This window comes from Dioscorea cayenensis, chromosome 7 (genome assembly GCF_009730915.1).
Source record: "Dioscorea cayenensis subsp. rotundata cultivar TDr96_F1 chromosome 7, TDr96_F1_v2_PseudoChromosome.rev07_lg8_w22 25.fasta, whole genome shotgun sequence".
NCBI lineage: Eukaryota > Viridiplantae > Streptophyta > Magnoliopsida > Dioscoreales > Dioscoreaceae > Dioscorea > Dioscorea cayenensis.
Window position 1 is genome coordinate 27,673,827 of NC_052477.1, and position 22,779 is coordinate 27,696,605.

The 22,779-nt window shown below is 34.0% G+C and overlaps 2 protein-coding genes across 6 annotated transcripts; both read left to right on the forward strand.

Annotated features, from left to right (window-relative positions):
* The first annotated feature begins 244 nt into the window (after positions 1 to 244).
* LOC120265462 (protein PIN-LIKES 6-like) lies at positions 245 to 9,063 on the forward strand. 3 transcript variants are annotated; one of them, XM_039273382.1, is made up of 12 exons: positions 245 to 442; positions 753 to 1,014; positions 1,391 to 1,470; positions 2,135 to 2,259; positions 3,418 to 3,539; positions 4,532 to 4,726; positions 5,675 to 5,749; positions 6,786 to 6,886; positions 7,044 to 7,096; positions 7,701 to 7,895; positions 8,259 to 8,403; positions 8,498 to 9,063. In XM_039273382.1, exons 2-11 carry the CDS (start codon positions 814 to 816, stop codon positions 8,378 to 8,380), a joined length of 1,269 nt encoding a protein of 422 aa, XP_039129316.1. In that variant the 5' UTR covers positions 245 to 442; positions 753 to 813; the 3' UTR covers positions 8,381 to 8,403; positions 8,498 to 9,063. The 3 variants fall into 3 exon arrangements, with proteins under 3 accessions (XP_039129316.1, XP_039129319.1, XP_039129318.1); XM_039273385.1 differs by having other exon boundaries at positions 8,504 to 9,063; XM_039273384.1 differs by having other exon boundaries at positions 780 to 1,014.
* An 854-nt stretch (positions 9,064 to 9,917) lies between these two features.
* LOC120265645 (ABC transporter B family member 25, mitochondrial-like) lies at positions 9,918 to 22,692 on the forward strand. 3 transcript variants are annotated; one of them, XM_039273595.1, is made up of 18 exons: positions 9,918 to 10,372; positions 10,704 to 10,940; positions 11,766 to 11,952; positions 12,053 to 12,114; positions 13,437 to 13,480; positions 14,214 to 14,316; positions 14,516 to 14,623; positions 14,785 to 14,868; positions 14,994 to 15,054; positions 15,408 to 15,553; positions 17,018 to 17,134; positions 19,132 to 19,214; positions 19,854 to 19,942; positions 20,187 to 20,242; positions 21,603 to 21,683; positions 22,198 to 22,263; positions 22,372 to 22,464; positions 22,624 to 22,692. In XM_039273595.1, the coding sequence occupies exons 1-18, from the start codon at positions 10,091 to 10,093 to the stop codon at positions 22,690 to 22,692; spliced, it is 1,968 nt and encodes a 655-aa protein (XP_039129529.1). In that variant the 5' UTR covers positions 9,918 to 10,090. The 3 variants fall into 3 exon arrangements, with proteins under 3 accessions (XP_039129529.1, XP_039129530.1, XP_039129532.1); XM_039273596.1 differs by having other exon boundaries at positions 22,562 to 22,690; XM_039273598.1 differs by lacking the exons at positions 21,603 to 21,683; positions 22,198 to 22,263; positions 22,372 to 22,464; positions 22,624 to 22,692 and having other exon boundaries at positions 19,904 to 19,942.
* The last annotated feature ends 87 nt before the right edge of the window (positions 22,693 to 22,779 follow it).

Here is a 22,779-nt window from a genome sequence, read left to right on the forward strand (position 1 = left end):
AAAAACTTATTTTATAAATTATTATTATTATTTTTTATCAAACAACTATTTTTGATAAGGTCACTTAATTTTCATTGATAAATGAGCAATATATATTGATCAAATTAAAAAGTTTGAATTCTTTTAGGAGCCCAATATTGGTATTTCACATCCATCTTAATAAATTTTTAACCAACTTATATATATATAAATATATATATAAATAATAAAACAATATATTATTAGTTAAATTTTGTAAGCAACTTCGAAAGGAAAACGAAGTCCCATCTCATACAAATCTCGTGCTTCTCTGCCAAACTAGAACCATCTCTCTCACCTTCGCCTCCTCTCTCCACGAACGCTAGAGCTTCTTCTTCTCATAGGAATCTCCGGGTTCTCATCTCGTCTTGTGGCTGCTCTTCTTCTGAGACTTCGATCAAGATCTGGTTTGGTTCGTTTGCAGGTGATTTAGGGGGAGGGTGTTGGGTTTTGATTCTTTGTGTTTTATAATGTGTGGGGTTTTTACAGTGTTGTTTGATTTTTTCTCTCTTTTGATGGGAATTTATGGGTGGTTTTTTTCGTATGTTTATGTTTAGAATTATTTGGATTGAATTATTGGTTCTTTTTTTTTCCGGATAATTTGATCTGCGTCAACGTTTTCGTTATACAAAATTTTCCCTTTTTTAGTTTGAAGCTTTTGATTTTGTGGATTTAGGTTCTGATTCTTATCATAATTTCTGATTTTAAATCATAATTTTAACTTTTTTTTTTAGTGGTTTTATGGTTTGGTGGTAATTCAGATTGAGAAGTGTTGGATTTGGGAGTACAGTTGCAATGAGTGCAAGGGGAAGGTCGGTGTTGGAGATCTTGATGGAGGGCCATGGTGTAAGTGGAGGAGGGCAGTCGATCTTTGTTACGATGAAATTCGCCATCTTGCCAATTGCCAAGGTCTTCGTTATGTGTTTCATGGGGTTTCTGATGGCGTCTAAGTATGTCAACATTTTGCCTTCTAATGGACGGAAGCTACTTAATGGGGTGAGTATTAGGTTTTGCACAAAAAGGATTTCACTTGGTTTGGTTGCAAAATTTTTCTGGTAGTGGATTCCATATGTTCTTCTTCTTCTTCTTCTTCTTTGTTCCAAGCTGTAAAAGCTTGGGGTGGTGATTATGTTTGGGTGTCTTTGGAATTGTCACTAGTCTGGTAGTTTGTTTACAATTATTATATTCATAACTGGTGGGCCTTGATGCACATGTGGTCTACATTAAAAAAAAAATATTAGTTGGTTATTGGATTAGAAGAAAAATATTTGTTTAAGTTGGCAATGACATACATGTTTTCTTTGCTTTTATGTCTGTTCATTTCCCAATTGTCTAATCATGTAAGGACTTATTTTTCTAATGGATGTTGCAGCTAGTGTTTTCCCTTCTACTGCCTTGCCTGATATTCTCTCAACTCGGTCAAGCAATTACTTTCGAGAAATTGCTTGAATGGTAAGAGTGTTTCTTACTTCTATTTGTAACAAAGCACTTCCATTATTTAATTTTCTTCTGGATTGTCTTTTAAGTTTCATTTTGATTTATTATTTATGCAGCATTCTCTGTTCCTGAAAAGGTCTAATTCTAACATGTCTAGGCATGCATTCAATAAGCATGAACCTTGTAGAAAGTCAACTACAAGCTGCTACAAATGATTTGATTGTAATTTTCATTTTTTTAATGAGTACTACATGATCTAATATTTTGATTATGATATGTGCCTCTTTTGGATTAATTTGTTGGTGATATTGTTACTTTCTTTGTCTAGGGGAAATCTTGACTAGCTGTATGTAAAAAGTACTACATGATCACAACCACCCAGTTGTCTTATTGTTAGTTTGGTCAATTGTTTAGGACTTATGCTTATGAAAAATAGCCTGCTTGTTTCTTAGTTGATTCTGGTAATGTTGTTTTTTTGTATTATTTTTTGTAATGTGGCTTAACATGGTTGCTTTCTTAATTTTTTTTTTACAGTGCCGCAAGTGACATTCACATGTCTTTTTTAGGATATGATTTAGCATAAAATATTAATGCATATGCAAGAAGAGATGTTTTTCCTAATTTAAGTTAAAAAACAAAATACAGAAACGACTTGCAAGTAACGTCTAATCATATGCAGGTGGTTTATTCCTGTCAATGTCATTCTGGCCACAATATCAGGCTCATTAATTGGTCTCATCGTTGCGTGTATTATCAAACCTCCTTATCCATATTTCAAATTCACCATCATACATATTGGAATCGGTAAGCTTCAAAAGCTGTGATGTTCTACTTGATCATTGCTTTTCAGTTATGCTAAATTGTCTCCCCTTGTTGACAACAATTTTTATGTCATTTCTCTGATCATGGTTTCTCCCCATGCGAGTCTATTTCTAATTTAAATTGGATGTACTTTATCATTGCTCAAGTTTCAGGGATTCAGTTGCACTTGTTTTGTGCACATCTTATTTCAGTAGCTTGTTTAGAATGTCACATGAAAGATAAACGTTTGAAGTTAAGATTATCAAAATTATTAAAATGATGGAGGTTTCCAAAACATTTATCTTATTTAATTACATGAATAATTTTTTATTGGGTATATAATGCACAGGGTACATGCTTATAGAGCTACTTGATCCAAATAAATGAAATCCTCAATTCTATGTGAAGACTTGCTTCCCTTAATTGTGTTACCATCTCATTTTTGGTTTGATTTGTTTGAATGACGAAAATGATCCTTATTAGTGTTTATGGTTATTTAAATAGTTGGATAGAATCAAATGTCTAATCGAGACTATTTTGTGTTCAAGTGGTTTTAACTGCATCAAATAATGCCTAATTGTGGCTTAAGTGTGTGAAGCTTGGTTGATCACAGCACCTTTAAACTAATTTATCCCCTAATAGTACCTCTGTTAATGCTAATTTTACCACATTAGGGTTAAGGCTTCACCCTTTTGATGAAAAGACTGAGGAATGAATTTTCTTTTTTTGGTAAAGTAATTTTGAAGATGAAGTTATAACTTTTGGTAGCACGTAAATTTTCTTTAAGAATCAACTGATGAAAAATTGAGAGGAAATGCTTTCTTCTTGCAAGGTCTCTTCATTCTAGTCACTCATAATTACATTGATTTATGCAATATAGCTCTTTTATTGCTCCAAATTATCCATACATGTTCAAAGTATGGCTTCTATCACTCCAAATGCACATGTGCATGCGTGCACGCACATGCGGAGCTATTTTGTTTCTTGAATGTGGCTCTTTTATGAATCCAAATGTACTGACATTAGCCCTTTTATAATTCCAAATGTGTGCACACAGCTGCAAGCATTTTCATGAATGTAGCTGTTTTATCACTCCAAATGCACACACATCTATGTGTATGCCATATGTTTGTTGGTGCATGACTTGTTAAATTTTTGCAGGGAACATTGGAAATATACCTCTTGTCTTAATAGCAGCTCTATGCCGTGATAAAACCAACCCATTTGGTGACTCCAGACAGTGTAACCAAGATGGCAATGCCTATATTTCATTTGGTCAGTGGGTAGGTTCTGACTCTTTTTAGCTCTTTTGCACAATGCATATACATGATATTTCCTTTTTTGTGTTATGTTTGCTATTTTCTGCATGATGTGGAGTAAACAAAAATATTTCACTTAAAATTCAGACAATTGAGCTACTTGATAGGTATGTGATGTAAGGATTTTAATTCTTTGCCATCCAATTTCTTAATCATCTATTGTACAATTTGGATAATCGATAACCCTGTCCCTCAGTCATAAGAAGTCCTATTGCGGTTTTTCAATTTAAGCTTTTGTGACTGAGGAGCAACATCCTAAAATTCCCTTGGACTTGTTAATAGAGAATAGGTGATAAGGCTTGGTATAGATAACTGTGCTTTATTGGCAAGAAAAGGCCTACAAACCATTTGCCACAACTTTCTCGTTTGTGATTGTGAGATCTTGTTTGTTTATTTTGCCTCCTTGAGTCTTTCATCTTTTGGAAGAATTCTTTGCCTTCAAAGCTGCTTAACTTCTTGAAGGTCTATAGTAGCAGATCACACTATTTCAGCTGCATTAGCATTTCACAAGTTCCTCTGTAGTGGGCAAGTTGCTTCCATTTGGGTTCTTTATTGGGTATTTCAATTTGTTTGGTTGGTGTTTGGGCCCTCTTGTGGATTTTTTTTGTAAAAATAAAAAATAATAAAAAAACGAATTTCTTCCTATAAATTTAGGCTGAGTAGAAAAGCTTGAGAAAAGACCTTCAGCTCTTATTTAGAATATTATTGATGAAAGTAACAAAAGTACCCAACACATCTCTCCTTTTTGCACCCTTTTTTTTGGTTTGTCTGACCTCCAATGCTTTATAATGTTCAAGTTATTTTGCCACATTAATGATCAATATATCATTTTATCTTTATTCAAGTGGCTTGTGGTTCTGGTATTCTTGCTCAGCTATATCAATTGAATTGCTTTTTGAGAGATTTTCAACTTGTTTGAAAGAGTTAATTTCCTGCCAAATCTATGTGTCTTGCAGGTTGGTGCTATTGTTCTGTACACCTATGTGTTTCATATGCTGGCTCCTCCACCAGGACGAACCTATGATGGCATTGACAAAGAAGAAAGCCTTCCAACTAAGAACCCTGTTAATGTTTCTGCTCCTGAGCAATTGTTGCCCTTGCTAACCGAAGAGCCTCAAACGATTGAGCTAGACACTTCCAAAAGTGCAAAAGTATAATCTAAGTCTTTCACTTATTATGTTTTTGGTTAATAAGTAAAAGCTAACATGCCCTGTGTTATATTTGATATTGACAATTTGACACGATCATGATTTTATACCAGAACAGTTGCACACTGTCACTATTTTTCTGGCAGTACCTTAAAAAAACTGAATTGTTACTAACAAATATACAGTCTCTTGTGTTAAGAGTCTAGTTTTGAGATCATGAAAGAGCAAATAGGAAAGTGGTTGCATAAGGTGGACCCTGTTACATAGTTAAATATAGCATATGAACGTTATTATGATAATTTAACGATTTTAATATCTAAAAGAGTGTAGAACAGAAAAAAGGCATTTCTAATTGAAGTGTGTTTTATTTCTTAGATTTTTAAATGAAATCCTTCACAACAATGAAGTTTCAAAATTTATCTTTTGGCCCTCTTTCTATTTTTTCTTTTCTCTAATCTGAGAAAATAAGCATCAATAATAATCCAATGGACTCGGTTCCGTGGAAATTACCACAGAACCGAGACGTGGCTCATTCTTAGTCATGGGGTATAAGTTTTAGTGCTTGTTTAATATATTATAGGCATAGGTTGTTAATTATTTCAAAGAGTGTTTCTCTTTGTTCTAGAAGTCATTAAATTGAGGCAATCAAATGGGTGAGGATGAGCCACATCTCAGTTCTATGGTAACTACCATGGAACCGTGTCCGTGAGATCATCTCTCAAATAATAGGGAATGTTAGTATACGTGGTATTAAACAAAAATCTTTCAGGACACAATTAAATTGCAAATTTGTGCTTTAAGAACTTGTCTTTGGTTGAAATTTTCTTTTCGGAGTATGTTAGATTCTTAACTGCTTTCAGAGAAAATTATTTTGATTTTTTTTGTTGTTAATTGTCTCTGACGGTTTAATTTGTTTAAGGATTTTTGTCATTCTTGTTCTTTTTGATGCAGATAATTGGCTATCTATGTTATCTCGCAGAGAAATTCAAGATTAAGCAAATTTTTCAGGCCCCTATAATTGCCTCAGTAAGTATATGCGTGTTAAGGATAAAATCATTTTGATTAAGTAGTATGGTACTAGCATGCCCTGTGTATAATTAGGACTGTGGATCATAATTTGTCTTGATCTGGGAATGTTGTGAATGCTGTGAATGCCTCAAATGGATGCCTTCCATTAATCCTTATGTTTGTAACTCCGTGCTTGAACTGATGGGCGCTAATCTTAATTTAAAAGCTAGAAGTCATTGTTCATCACTGATTAATAACTTGCTATTTAATGACTTCACTTATGCTTTCACATGCAAGAGGCATGATGTTGCATTGGGAGATTTTCCATTATATAAATTGTGTTTCTCTTTAATAATGAATCTATTGCCTAAAATGCTAGTGTGCATTTTGTTTTAGTTGCCAAAATAGTGAGGTTAGTGGAGCGAAGAATAAAACTAGAAATTCAAATTTTTGTTGGTTTCACAGGACTATCCAAGAATTTAGAATGCACCTACACACCATATAATTGACTTTAAAAATATTAGTATTAATAAATATTTATTATTATTTAGAAATTTAAAATATTAATTTTAAAATGTTTATATTTTATTAGTATTAATTAAGTCGAACTTTAATAAAAAAAGTAAAACTTTGGTTAGCTCAAATAAAATTTTTCCCACTAACACATTATTTGAAAAAGATTCTTTTAAACCCCATATTTTTATCCCCTACCAAATGCCCCACAAGGATTGATTTTCATTCATATATATTTTTATTGCGGGTTATGTTCTTTCGTGGTTTCTTTCAATTTATTTAATGGTCAATGCTGTTGTATATGCTGACCTGGTATTGAAAATCAGTGTAACATTCACCATGATGGTTACTTGTGTAGATGTTGAACAGTCTGCAGCTTTACCAATTCTTGTCATTTCTGTGGTTGTTCAGGACTATAGCTATTGAACTATTTCCTGACAATTGATCCTAAGACTACAATGATGTGGGAACTCAGTATTGAAGAATTGGTTAATCTAACCTCCTTGTATGCCATTAATTTGTTTTTTTATGGTTGTTGCAGATCCTGGCTATTGTTATTGGTTCCATACCTTTTCTAAAGAACTTCATCCTTACAGACAATGCTCCATTATTCTTTTTTACTGACAGCTGTCTCATGCTTGGGTATGTTGCCTCATTATCTTTGTTTTTGTATGATGTAAATCATTTATGTAGTCGTTTGCTCTTTTATTCTTGTATATTGTGAATGTCTAGTTCTTTAAAGTAACTGCATTGTGCAGTCCTCAAATGTTTCTTCTAATGTAGCAATTTTTGTTGTCAGGGAGGCGATGATTCCTTGCATTTTACTTGCGTTGGGTGGTAATCTTGTTGATGGTAGGAATGTCACTAAATGCTTTCTGGCCCTTGCAATTATTATTAGTTTTTTTGCCTTGTAAATATTTATGGATGAATTAATTCACAGCAGTTGCAGTGTCACAAATGAGACCACATACTTTTCATTCTCTTCTCTTCTAAGCTTTAGCCGTATAAGAAAACAAAAATAGAATTTCATTATTTGGTTTATGTTTGCTTTTGCACAAGTATAGTAAGCTTTATGCAACATACGAAGATCAAATGGACTGGAAACAAATTATCAGTCAACTCATATAGGATTGTAATAGATCTGATCTACTTTTGAAAGTGATTCTAGACTCTAGTTAATGACCTTCTTGGTCACAATGGATTGAGAAAGAAGGCTAACAAACTACCCAAGAAGATTATGGTTCAAGTATTTGCTGACCTTTAACTATGAAATATCAAGCTATATTTAGTTTTTTGGACTTTTGACATTGTTATGTGTTATCCATGGAAAGTTATCCTTAAACGGAGGCCATCAGAGGCTTGCAATATATCATCTGTAGTGGAAATGTTATTTTGAAGCCTCTGCTATGATGTACAGAATTAATTTATAACTGACTTTTGTTACTATTGTTAACAGGACCTGGTGTAGGGAGTTCAAGACTTGGTTTTCGAACAACTGCTGCAATAATATCCGCACGGTTGCTTTTAATTCCTCCAGCTGGGCTTGGTATAGTTACTTTGGCTGATAAGCTTGGGTTTATCCCGAAGGGTGACAAAATGTTTAAATTTGTCCTCTTGCTTCAACATACCATGCCCACTTCTGTGCTTTCTGGTATGAGTTGTTTCCATTTCATGATGTTGTTTTTCCCTTTCCATAAAAAAATCAGCTACTACTCACAGTGCATATCCTTCAGTGCTAGGTCGAAAAGAATGCCATGTGAAGATACCATATTCTTGTACTAATAATAAAAAAATTTGTCAGAGTCTAGATTATGTATTGCAAGGCCATATATATATATATATAAATATAAATATATATTACATGACCAGTGTAAGAATGGGTTACTTTTGCCTGAGGGATTGTTGGTCCTGTGTCTTGTTTCTTCAATTTTGAAGTTTTACTTTCCATCCACCTATGGACTGGTAAAAATTTTATTTTTCTCAAATTTTCTTTATCCTTGAAATTGGTGCACAGGGGCGGTTGCCAACTTAAGGGGCTGCGGAAAGGAAGCTGCTTCTATCCTCTTTTGGGTCCATATTTTTGCCATATTCTCCATGAGTGGTTGGATTGTTCTGTACATGGACTTGCTCTTTTAAACAACTTCATTCTTAGAAGATTGGTAAATTTCTTGCTTCTTTTTACCAGCATCATCAATCATCTTCGAAGCATAAACATGATCAAAATTGAATTTCATGCTCTATTATTTTGTACAGGAACAGATTGATTCACCAAGCTATTGGTCATGTATCTGCTTCTCTAATTGAGAGGTCTTAATCTGAAAGGAGCATGCTAATGATCGTTGCGACTTTTAACTGCGTGAAGCAGCTCATCTGTGAATTTGTGTACATTTATTTTCTTCTCTTCGGTTTCTGCCATTGCAGACTCCAGACCTCATCAATGGCTGCTTCTCATCGGTAACAATTTGTGAAATGTATGACCTCTTTGCAGATATAACTGAAATCATCAGCCTGCAAAATGAGCAAAACCGTATGGCTCTAGCTGTGTTTCTCGGACAATTGGATCCTTTTTGGATATGTTTTTGCAACATGTTAGAGAAAGGCCAATTTGTTCAAAAATTTCAAGTTGCTTGTTAGGAAAAACTGTCTTGTTTTTATGCAAAATGTGTTAAAATAGGTAGGGATGATTTTGTAGAATTTTCAGAAATAAAGGGATTTTTTTTTATCCGAAAAATATGCCCCACGGACTTTGTAATTTTGTGAAGTATGGGTGCTTTTATAAAATGTGCAAAATCTACCGTGGGACCATATAATTTTGTGAACTGCAAGTGTTCTTCCGCTGAAGGTATGGCAATTATCTTTACGTAATTTGGTATAAATAAAGGGGCTTTGAAGATAAAAATATGTGGCTGTTTTGTATATTTTATTAAAATTGAAGGACTTTTCCGCACTCAATATTTACCATGCGAAATGGGGCCCCCTTTTGCAAAATTGGCTGGAAAGTGAAATGTAGACCTGGAACTAGTATGTACTAAAATCATATTTACTCCAAATTTAGTTCCCAGAAATTACTCGTTAAAATGCATTTCCATCAAATTTAGTTACCAAAAAGTTATATTAACCCGTTGGAAATACATCATCACGCTGTTACCCTTCCCAAACAAATCATATCTACTCCAAATTTAATTTAAAAAATAATTTATTTTGTGATCCGATTTCAATTTAAATCAAAATAATTATTTAATTTTAATTTTATTTCATTGAGTGGTTATTCGAGAGATTTTGGTCTATTTTTTATGATTCCATATTAGAATTTTCTGTCAGAATGCGAGATAAAATTATCAATTGAGTGACGAACAGTGTATCATGCATATATTGACAAAGAATTTTTGATGTCTATATTATTAAAAAAAATAAATCAGAATTTCTCAAGTAATCACATGGTAAAATTAAATTGAAATCAGATAACTATTTTAATTTCAAATTGAAGTTTTTGTTCAATTAAAAAAAAATTGTAATAGTTTGATATTTTTATAAAAAAAAAAAAATTACTGGCAATCAGCCGTAACGGTAAAAATATTCCGTCAGATTTCTTTCCAAAAATAAACAACGGTAAACAACTATAAAACGGCCCGTTACGGGGCGCGTGGGACTTCACCATCAGAATCAAGCGTGGTCCAATCCCGCCTCCACCGTCTCTCCTTCTTCTCCAAATCCATTCCTTTCGAAATCCTTCACACCGCCCCTCCTCCTCCTCCGCCTCCTCGGCCTCACCATCTCGCTTCTTCTAGTCTTGTCTAGGGTTCCTTCATTCTCTTCTTCTCTCGATCTCAAGCAGCCTCTGTCATCATGCGGACCACTGTCTCTAGGTGTCTTGTCACTGGCAGGCTCTTCCACTATTGCCGGGGTGTTTGTTTTTCTCGCGGGGAACTGTGGGAGAACAGGGTTCGCTCTTTTCGGGTCTTCTCGATTTGTGGCCGAAAGCCTGTTCCTGTTCTTGGTGGAGGATTCCCGTTGTTGAATCGGAGTCGGGTGGGTGTGATTCTGAGAGATGGTGGCTGTTTCAGGCGATTTGGTGGTTTTCTATCGGATTCGTCACCGTCTATCGGAGGGAACACCTCCAGAGATTCGGTATGAGAAGTTTGATGGAGTTTGTTCCTTTTCTTGAAAGGGTTTGCTTATATTATATATTGTTCATGGTGTTTATTAGATCATGTACATTGTTTTTCTTTTTTGCTTTTTGGAGAATTATCTGCAACTAAATAGGAGAAACAGAAAATGTGGTTTTTTTTTTTAAATAAAAAAATTCATGACTTTTGGCATAGTTTATAGACGTAGATTTTGTTGGCAGTATTTGTTTTGGTTGTTGTAGCTTATCCTTGTGTAGATTGTATGAATATAGTCTGTAGTTCCTAACGAGTTTGAACCCAAAAAAAGATGGATGTTTTCTTCCTCCATACAGAAATTTTTGAATGGAAATGCATTATTCTCAACATCTGCGAGTGATGTGACGGCAGCCCGGCCAGTTGGTGGAACCACGAAACAAGTCCAAAATGAACCAGGCAAGAATCTGTCTGCTGATGAGCAGATTACAGACATGAAGATTCTAAGTACTCTTGCAAAGTACTTGTGGCTGAAGGACAACCCCGAATTCCGATATAGAGTGTTGCTTGCATTTGCTCTTCTTGTTGGTGCAAAAGTAAGGTTCATATTCCATTTGAAAGATTTCGTATACTTGTTAGTTAGTATTTCACTTACTGTCAAATTGGACTGCTTGAATATTTGAGCTCGTGACCTGGTCACTATTACATTGACTCTAAATTAAGCAGCAGTCTCAGGTGATATTTAATCAAAGCCTCAACAGTCTATAAGTTCCTGATGCTGGTTTTTCCCCAACTTTTTTTCTCATTTATGGGGATTGCCATTACAAATCGATGACTTATTAGATGATATTTTTGGGTTGAATATTATTTTATTTGTCATTGTTGCTTTTTTTGTGTTGGTTTCCTTTGCACAATTGTTCCATAGACATGCCAACCTCATGCGCAATTTGTTTATGCCTTGCTTTATTCAATAAAAGAACGAAACAGAGGAGAGTTAACCTCTACTACTTGTTGTTCCTTTCTCTCCATTTAGCATTTGATATTTCTTTTGAATTGCTTGTGCATGTTTAAAAACAGAATTCTAACTATTTAGAATGTATTCCATATCTGAATATTTTGTGATTAAACTATTTTGTCTTTGTTAATTTTGTTTATATATCTATTTAGTGTTTTAGTGTTGAAAATATTTTTAATGATAATGTGTAGAAATCTAATTTTGTAACTATTTCTGAGTTTTCAAGGAGTGTAATGTTACAAAAGAACCACCCCTCAATTGGGCTACATTTGTTAGATGCCATCGTTTTTTCGATGGATGTAGAACAAGTTTGATTCACTGTGGGTTCAGTAACTATTCTCCTTCACTTTGAATGCGTAAGTTTCATCTGTAGTATTTCTTACGCTGCTCTATAAATGAATAATAGGTCATAAATGTTCAAGTGCCCTTCTTATTCAAGCTTGCCGTGGATTGGCTTTCAGCAATAACTGGATCTGGTAGCACATTATCATCATTTGCCGATACCAACTCTATGTTACTGGCACTCTTTGTAAGTCCGATTGCTGTCCTTGTTGGATATGGAATAGCCAGAACTGGAGCAGCAGCCTGCAATGGTAGCTTTTCTTTTGCGCCAAATTATGCATACACACTTACTTCTCTAACTCCTTTTTTTGTGTATAATTATCTTTAAGTTTGGCTGTGATTATTTGGCAGAGTTACGGAATGCTGTGTTTTCAAAAGTTGCATTAAGAGCCATTCGCAGTGTTTCAAGGAAGGTAAGCTTTTTTTTACTTGTTTTATAGATTTAATACTCATGTTTCCAACTTTGGGTGTTACTCAACCATCAATGCCTTCCACTCACTCTTTCGCTATAGGATTCTCTTAATCTTCTTGTTGTGTGTTATCCTTTACTGGTTTGATTTTATTTGTTATGACAGTTATGTGCTATATATGCTCTGTCATCCGACTTATAAAATTACATTATTGAGCGGCAAACCTAGCACTAGAAGAGTTGCTATCTTTATTTCCAAAGTAGTATACCATAATTAGGATAATTTAATTTTGAAAGCTTTGCACCTTGATGGGAATAACCAATGCAACATCATCTTATTGGTTGATTCCAAAATATGATGAGTTTACCTTATTGTTTCCCACGTTTTCTTCCTTGAAGATTGACTGCCACTAAATGTAGGTGGTTTTGTCTCCAAAATGTTTAGTATGGAGGTGATAGAATGGTACCATTAAAGGTATATGGTAGCAACTTTTGGTAGTCAACTGTGGATTTTCTATTGTTTTTTCTTTGTCCTATCTTTATTTTGATGCAAATGTGGCTTACCTGATGAGTTCATTTTGCCTGAAACAATGCTATCCGGTCCTCACTTACTATTGTGGTGATGCGACTATATGACCATGTTGTTTAGGGAATCGAATCAGGAACTTAGGGCTGCATTAATGTTCCTAGATTCATGCACAAGTCCTAATCAGTGATTTGCCCATTATGGCCTCTTGCCAGTTTGATTTGGTCAGGTACAAAAAGTTTGATCCTTCTGAAACTAAATTGCCATCCTTCTTGGTGCAAGGATGCTACAGGAATGTGCTTTTGAATCGATTATCTATTTGCCTTATAAAGAAATTTGCAACAAAGAGGGACATTGAGGAACTCTTTCTTGGATTGCTGTGGTTGTTTTCCTATTAATTAAGGCTAGTGCATTTTAGGCTTTTATTGTGATGTATATATTTCATTTCTGTATAACATATTATGGTAGATGATACTTTGAAAAGCAAAATTTAGTCTTATTTCTACTTCTTGTCAGTGATAACTTCTCAATCATGATCATTCACTTACACCAACATGTTATTGAACCTTGAATAAAGTTGAAAGTGCTGTTTATAATCTTGTGCACTAGTTAGTCATATATAACTAGTGATCCTCCTCTATATATTCTCCCTTTTCTTTAGTAGATAGAAATGCTGATGGATGATTAGTCCATCTATATATATTATATCAATATCTGATACAGATACAATCAGAGAATCTATTAACTTTATTTTCATTTATGATAACTACTAATTACCTACAAGCATTATCTTTTTGCAGGTATTTTCCCACTTGCTTGACCTTGATCTTCGATTCCATTTGAGGTATTATTAAGGAGCTGCATCATTTTTTTTATTATGTAAATTTTATGCAACTGATCTTGGGGTGTCATGTGTGGCTGTAGCATTTCTATATGATTTATTTGTGATTTTTGGATCGCTTGCAGGATATTGAAGTCTAAAATTTGGATTTTTAGTTGCTAAATCAGGGTGAATGAAGTTCCTAAAAAATTAATACGATTCCAAATATACTGTCAAGCCAAGTCCACACAACTAGATTGAGAAAATTAGTGATTACATGCAGGATATTGAGGTATAATGTAATCTTCTTAGTCAGAAGGGCTTTGTTTCCATCCTCAAAATCATTCTTCCAATGCAAAACAAATTCAGGGCTATAAATATATACTTTGAACTTAAAATGTTGGAAGAGGAATTGGAGTCCATGTTTCCAACTTATGGGGCTTGGATCTGTATACAAATTTCTCTTGCAACTTCCATCCTTGTTATCAATGGTTGTTTTCTACTTCTTCCTGCCCCTAAACATAAACCTTTTTATCATGGCTTGACTCTTGTTATTATGCTCCGTGTTGCTTAACATCTTAATTAATTCCTCTTTGGCCTGAGATGGTGTGTCTATTTACATTTTGAATGCGTCCATTTTAATATTACGTAACAGACTTATTGCAATGTCAAACTGCCAAAGTTTTCACAGTGATTTGATTTCTTTGCTAATATCATAAAGATATTCTTATTGCTTCATTGTTTACTGTATTTCTAGCCGACAAACTGGCGCGTTGAATCGCATAATTGATCGGGGAAGCCGGGCAATAAACTTTATCCTTTCATCTATGGTATTCAATGTGGTGCCCACCATTTTGGAGGTATATTTCTTTTTACAAAAGATTTTCACTTAAGTATTCTCAAACTTGTGCCATCTTTGACTTTCTAAAGTTGATAGTGTTCTGAGGGCTATATAACAAAGCTTTTTCACTCATTCTCAAACTTGGTTATTGCTTAATAATACATCTAGAATTGTCTAGAATTGTCTCACATGCTTTTATTGTTTACCTCTTTTTTCAGATTGCTATGGTCTCAGGAATTCTTGCATACAAGTTTGGTGCAACTTTTGCATGGATCACTTCACTATCTGTTTCTTTATATATTGCATTTACTCTTATTGTCACACAGGTAAACTATATCTATGAGTATTATGTCACACATAATGGAATTTGTTTTTGAACCATTTCAGTTTATCAGCTGTGAGGGTTTTCCATTATTGAATGCTTATGGTTGCCCTGGCTCCATCACTAATATGAACTTCGTTATAAAGCTTTCTTTCTTCATGCCAGTGGCGGACTAAGTTTAGGCAGGCCATGAACAAAGCTGACAATGATGCTAGTTCAAAGTCAATTGATTCTCTTTTAAATTATGAGGTCAGATTGTGTGAATCAGTTTGTTTCTATTGTCCTAATGCTATTATCTTTCAATGGAATCAATTAACTAATGAGTGTGTTTCATCTGTTTATTTATGTTATTTTATTTTTTTTGTGATTTTCAGACGGTCAAATATTTTAACAATGAGTCCTTTGAAGTCTCAAAGTATGACAAATATTTAAAGAGTAAGTTAAACAGAGATCTCTATAAGCACTAAGTAGTGCTTATATTGGGTGTTTGCTATTATTTTTTCCTTGTCATGCAAAAGTTTAGATTTGCATGTTCAAATAAGACAGATGTGAAGCTTGACGTTCTTTGCCAGGTTACTCTTCTGTTTTCATAATGCTAGTTCCTTGAATACTCAGGATTCTGTCATCTGGATTCTCAATCTTTTTAAAAGCTTAATTGGGCATCTTTAACTTCAATTGTCAATACCATTCTGTTGTTTGGTTTTTCAAATTTTCTTTTAAAGCTAAATTGGAGATATTTCATTTCATTTATTTATTACTAATCATCATCTACCATGGGGTTCATGCAGAGTATGAGGATGCAGCACTGAAAACTCAAAGTAGCCTTGCTTTTCTGAACTTTGGTCAGAATGTGATATTTAGCACAGCTTTGTCATCGGCCATGGTATTGTGTTCTCATGGAATTATGAAGGGTGCCATGACAGTTGGTGATTTGGTAATTTACTTTTTTCCTAGTTTTCTTTAAGTATGGTTGCTCTGTGCAATTTAAGGGCATTGTGTGGTCTAATTTTCATTGGAAGGGTTGACCATACATTTCTGGCCTTAATCACATCAATTGGCATTTAAGAATATAGTTCTTTATAGCCTGCGGTCAGGAATAATTTAGCTTGGCTTGTTTCCTTTGAGAAAGTGGCTTGCTAAGAGTGAAGGTCCTTGTAATTATTCTAATCTTTCTGAATTATGTTTACTTTGAATATTTTAGTCTATTAGATTTAGTGTTAGACAAGCCATTTACTTGATCTTGGATATAATTACATCATCCCTTTGCGTACTGATTCCTATCTCCTGATTCTTGTTTACTGGAAATTTTTTGAATTAAGTTTTTAGGTCTTTGTAGATTACTATGGCTGTGTTTGATTAAGTATTGTCTTGGTACTAAGATAACCCAAATAACAATCAAACATAAAAAAAGTTTAAACTTCACCAAGGCTAACCTTGTTAATTGGGACTAAGGAGGGTTAACATAGGTGCCAACAGGTGTCATTTGGGTATTAGACTAACAACATGGAAAAATTACTGTTTTACCCTTTTTGATAAACACCATGTACTAAGCCCTAATCGACATACTTCATAAGAATACCTATATGGTACCAGACACTTTCTCTGCTCTCTTCAAATATAATTCTACTTGTGCTGATCACAAACTTGTATTGATTTCCATTATGTTATATCAGATTGTAGTCTTCCTGAATCATGCTTATGTATAATGTTTTTGAATAGGTGTTAGCCTGTTAGGCAAGCATCCCTCATCTTGGTCAAGTGTACATGGAATTCCAACTTGTATTGATTTCCAGTACGCTATATCAGATTCTAGTCTTCCTGAATTGTGCTTACTACTATTGTTTTGGGATCGGTGTTAGCCTGTTAGGAAGATCATACTTCATCTTGGTTAAGTAAACGAAATTCCAACTTGTATTGATTTCCAGCATGTCATATCAGATTCTAGTCGTCCTGAATCATGCTTGTAATTTTTTGGGTTAGGGTTACCCTGTTGGGCAAAGCATCTAGATCTTGGTTAAATACATGAAATTCTAACTTGTATTGATTTCCGCTATTGCTGTATCAGATTCTAATCTTCCTAGATGATGTTGATTTTTGAGGTTTTTGGACAAGTGCTAACCTGCTAGGCAAGGTATGGCTTGGCCTTGGTTGGACATACAAAATTACAAATTATATTGATTTCCATCATGATATGGTTTATGTATATATATATATATTGATATGACAGTTTAATGTGGCATTATGCAATCAAATAATACCTTCACTCTTCATAGTGTCTTATGGAGAGTGATTTCTCAGCAAAGTCAGTAGACATGTTTTTTAATTGCATCTGTTTTTCCTTATTAAGCGCTATTCTCTGTGGAGTTCCTGAGCATGAAGTATCATTTTAATTGTGTAGGTTATGGTGAATGGGCTTCTCTTCCAGCTGTCTCTGCCTCTCAACTTCCTAGGAAGTGTGTATCGGGAAACTAGACAAAGCCTTATTGATATGAAGGCCATGTTTCAGTTGCTCGAGGTATTTGGTTTCTGTTTCTTTGAGCTTTCTATGAGTACTGATTAAGTGTCTGCTGTACAACATAAGGCCAATTGATTTAAGCCTTTTTGGTCTATTTTTTTGAGCTTTCTATTGATTAGTAATTCAGCTTTCATCATTGTTAGACTCTTTTATGAAGACTGATTGAAGTATCTGCCATACAGCATAATATCAGTTTTGTGAGACATTTGTTGTCTATTTCTTTGATCTTTCAGAATTAGTAATTTGGCTTTTATCATTATGAATCTTTCAAGAAGTCTGATTGACTATCTGCCATACAGGATAACCTCAAATGTGCGAGGTATTTATTGTCTATTTCTTTGAATTTTCTATGAATTAGTAATTCGGCTTTTATTGTTATTAGACTCTTTCATAAGGACTGGTTATTTGCCAAACAACATTAGATCAATTATTTCAGTCTGTATAAGTCAGTTCTGCATTAGCATTTACCTAAATAAAGTGCTAGCCATTGCTACACTGACAAATTGGAGCATGATGGTGCACATATATTTCATAGATGTGAAGGTCTAACCCTGATGCTTTGTTGAGGACTACTGTCTATATTTTAGTAATGTTTATCGCACATTTTTCCCAATCTGTGACCAAGATCTGAGGCGTTAGATATTAAAAAACATCACTTGCTATTGCCCTTAGTTTGAGGAGCAATTTTATCATTAATATTTCAAACATTACCTTCTAACTGTGCGTTTACTTCATGATTGTGTAATATCCTTGCTGTTGTTTTTCTATGAATTAGATTTAGTTGTCTTATATGATGTTATAATTTATAACTGCATGATATGACCATGTATTCTTCTCCACTCTGGTTTTGTTTTGTTTTTCTGTTTTTGAAAGAAATGATAATTGAAATTGAATAACCTGTGTCAGTTAAGCATTTTCCTCAAATCATGTTTCCCTTTCTTCTCAATGTTTGACACTTGAACCCTCCTGTGTCTGTGTTAAGAGTTGGATAAGTGTTCATTAGGGCATCAAGGGAGAGGCCTACACAATGTTAATATAGCTCTGCATGCATATGCCGTCTATTTGTTTGATTGAACTTAAAGGGTATCAGGGAAGTCTACACAATGCTAATATATCTCTCCATGCTATTATGATGCATGTTTCATCTGTTTGATTAAACAAAGGACAGAGTTTTATTATAATTGATCTTGTTCATTGCATGTCGTGAAGGTAAATGCCGCTTAATTTAATGTTACTATATATATCTGCATGCATTTGCCATGTGTTTCAATCTGTTTGATTGAACTTAATGGGCATCAAGGGAGGTTTACACAATGCTAATATATTCACATTGGGCATTGCAGACAAATTCATTGTGAGAAAGATGAGAATGTACTAAAACATATCTGCATCATGTGTGATCACTTTAAACCTTACAATATGGGATGGAAATACATAATCTATGTTAAATATTGGATATCAACCAAACCACATGCAATACAAGAACTGAAGAACATTAGTTTTACCACCTAGGTCTATGTCATGGGAAGCATGTGTACTAAGCGATCTTGATTAATTCAAAATGGGAACAATTCACCTTTTATTTAACTGTATGCCACTGTTTTTAGAATAAGTTTTTAATTTTGGTATGGATGTAACTTGAACTTTTTTAAAGCTTATGTGGGTTAAAACACAGTTAACTTGAGAACTGTTAACTTTTTATATGTTCTCTTGAAGTTTCAGACGGTTAGATCTATGGAATAGAATCAAATTTAGGTGTTCTGCTCAAGTTCAAAACATTTACATTCATTTTTCACCAGATTCTCTAAATTGACAAATATCTGGTGAATTAATAGGAATAATTCTTGAGTTTTTCCCATGTGGATTCTTTACTTTAAGCTGACATTAAGATTATTGTGTGCTACAAAGAACATTAGGGTGCTAATCATTTATTGATGGTTTTTGAATTTCTTTCTGATCCATGAATCTCTTACTTTTGTCTGCCATGGTGTTTACAGGAGAAAGCTGAAATCAGAGACGAGAATGCAAAACCTTTACTGTTAGCTGGAGGTACCATTGAGTTCGACAATGTGCATTTTGGGTAAAACACTGATTCATGAACTTTTTTATATTTACATATCAGCACATGTTTCTTCAACATCATGATCTGGACATATTACTCATATATATATATATTCTACCTGCATGATGGCGCAATCTTTAAAATTCCCAAATAAGAAGCAAATAATTCCTTGAAAACTGTGACGGTCTTCCTCAAATGTTTTCAACTCTGGGACAATGCAATGAATATATGAAACACTTGTTCTTGTGTTCGATCTGAGGGATAATAACTGTCTCATGCAAATCATACTGACGAAACAGCAACAAATATGCTACCTCATATAACAGTGTGGGGAGCTTTACAGATCTCCTAGACTTGATTCTGAAAGAAATACACTGAATATTGAAATGTTTGGAACAAGCCCTCCAGGTCCTTCATTTACATCAGACATCATGCCTGCTTCAAGATGGAGTTTCCATCATAAGCTCATCTTTTCCTTACATTCATCTTCACCATTGATGCCTTCTGGCCAAATAGTTTAGAGTGCTCAAGCTTAAGCATTGATGCATACTGTTCAACCTGCGCGTGATTGTCAATTTGTGTTAGGAATTATTGCCTTTTAAGTTTAATGCTCTGAGTCAAATACATATTTGTAAGTATTGTTTCTCCAATTTTCAGATATGTAAAGGAGAGAAAGATTCTTGATGGGGTTTCTTTTGTTGTTCCAGCAGGAAAAAGCATTGCTATTGTTGGGAGCAGTGGCAGTGGTAAGTAATCTATCTTATTCCATTGTGATGTATTTCTTTTTTTTCCCCTTGTGTTGAAGTCTTCTAGTATCTGTTATTTTGTTGCATTGTTTACTGTCATATGATGTAATCATTCTGCATGATTGATGTTATATCTTGGCTTTTTGACTATGATGTAAATGTTTCTGACTCCAAAGTCACTATTTTGACTGTTCACTTGTATCATTTGAAAGTTTTTAATTCATCACTTTTTGAAAATGTGCAGGCAAGTCAACCATACTAAGATTGCTCTACAGATTTTTTGACTCTGATTCTGGAAATGTAAGAATCACTAACCCATCAGTTTGTTTATTTTACTTGAGTTTTGCACATGACATCATATTTTTTTTTTTTAAGTTACTGTTCTTTTATTTTCTCTATTCTTCTCATCTCCTCGCAAACCCAACATTATAACTAATTCGCTTTTGGTCTATTGGTTCACCAAACTTGAATAAATAGACCGAACTTGAATTGCTTCATTCCCTTCCTCATACTAGTTGCACAGCATAAACAATTACACAAAACAACTTAAAATAAGATAGTAATATAAAATATTTAATGATCCATTACCCAACATCTATTAAGTGTTAATGTTAGATGAAGTATCTAAATTGGACCCTGAACTATCTAATGCTCATTTTGGTCATTAAACTACAAGAAAATGTTCACTTTTGTCCCTGAATGACACAAATATGTTCATTTTGATTCTTCCATGACACATCAACTAAATTGAAAACTAAAATAATCTATTAAAACAACTAACTGGTGCACCATTAATCACTCGAGGCCAGAGGACCATATGAGCATTTTTTTGTAGTTTAGGGACCGATTGAGGTTGTATCTCTGTTGGATTTTAGTCGTGCTCACCATAAGTATCAACCATTAAATAGCTAACTTTGACTGATTATCTGTTAAACCTGACAAACAACTTGCTGCCATACCTTATATGGTTGTTTCATAAATAGGCCCTTTTTTTAAGATTATAAGGACCCAAACTAATTTTGTTGAGGATGCTTGATTGCAAGTAGCAAAGAGTGCCTTCATAGATGTATGCTAGTGATAGTTTATACAAACTTCGTATATGTCACTGTGCTCCATAGCTGATGTCTTTATAGGGTTTGGTCTAGCTGTTATATCAATTATTCTAACAAAAGATCGTTGGTTCTCACTAAATGTGGTAAGTTAATTTTTCAGTTAACTCAGCATAAGTCTTATTACATCTTCATCTCATTCAATAACTATTGCACCCAAAATTTAGGAATTCTTCGGCATTGATTTCCCTCATGCAGTAACTTAAACATTAACCATTAGATACTATGATCAGTTAAACCAGTTAATAGCTAACTTTCATAATTGTCTTGATAATCTATGGCCATTTTTTTTTTTTTTTTTTTTTTTTTAATTTTCTGGATCTTGGATGAAAGATGGATGTCAAATACGTACTGAATTATTTAATGGAGTTTTCCTAACATCATGAAGTTATCTTTTTTGTTTTTATGTTTCTGTTGATTTACTGATATCTTGTGATTTCAAGTCCACTAAGTTATTTAATCACCAAATAGCTAGTAGCGTTCTTGTGTACCAGCTTTGGAGTTTGATATATTCTCCCCATGTTCAGAGTTTATCAAACTTACTTTCACAGATAAAAATTGATGGTCAAAATATTCAACTTGTAACTTTGGAGAGTCTGCGGAAGTGTATTGGTGTTGTGCCTCAAGACACTGTAAGTTTCCATGAGCTACTTCATACAGTTCATTCTCTTAATGGTATTCCATCTTTCGTGCTGATAATATTTTGTTCAATATATCCAATCCCAGACAATTTTTGAAATGAAAAATCATGATATGATCCTGTTATAAACTCCAAGGACCAAGACCCAACTAACTGGATGAGATCTATGAATTTGCATGCCAATGTACATTTGCAAATTCAAATGTTTGATTCAATAGTATGATCTATAGTGGATGCTGTGAATGTGGCATGCTTGAAATACAAGGAGATATCCTTAGCTTTGTGCCTAGTATTTTAATAGATTGAAAATTTAGTGTACACCTGGCAATGCAAGAGACTGTTGCAACTATTCATGTGTAACAACACAACCAATAATAATCTGTGGTGTGCACTTTATAGTATCTTTTTTGCCAGTGTGCATCTATTGTTCCAAACATGCCCACTTTCTGAAGTATGATTTGTTCAGCTTGATGGATGGTTGACTTTTGCAATCAACAATTTTGCAGGTTCTTTTCAACGATACTATTTTCCACAATATACGTTATGGTCGGTTATCAGCAACAGAAGAGGAGGTTGGTGAACATTATTTTAATTCATGCGTTACAAAAGTGTTAATAAACAATTATGTATGCTTTTTATTAAGTTTTTTTTTTTTCTTAAAAACAAATCGATACGATTAGGTCTTTGATGCTGCCAAACGTGCAGCTATTCATGACACAATCATGAACTTCCCTGAAAAGTATTCTACTATTGTAGGAGAGCGAGGTTTAAAGGTTAGAGATCTTTTTCTGATATTCATCTAATAGCTACTTCAACTGTCTGATGATTAAAATTTTGTCCTACTATCTGTCTGCACCTTGATTGCATAAGGGCTCAATTGTTCTTGATGGATGTTATATTGTGTGACAAGTAGTCACTTGACATTCTTACAGTTGAGTGGTGGAGAAAAGCAACGTGTATCGCTTGCGCGTGTATTCTTGAAGGCACCTTCTATATTGTAAGGATTTGATGTCTGCCCTTCTTCTTTTGCATATGGTTTATGGGCAATATGTACATTCATTGTTATTAACTTTCTGAAATTCTATTCA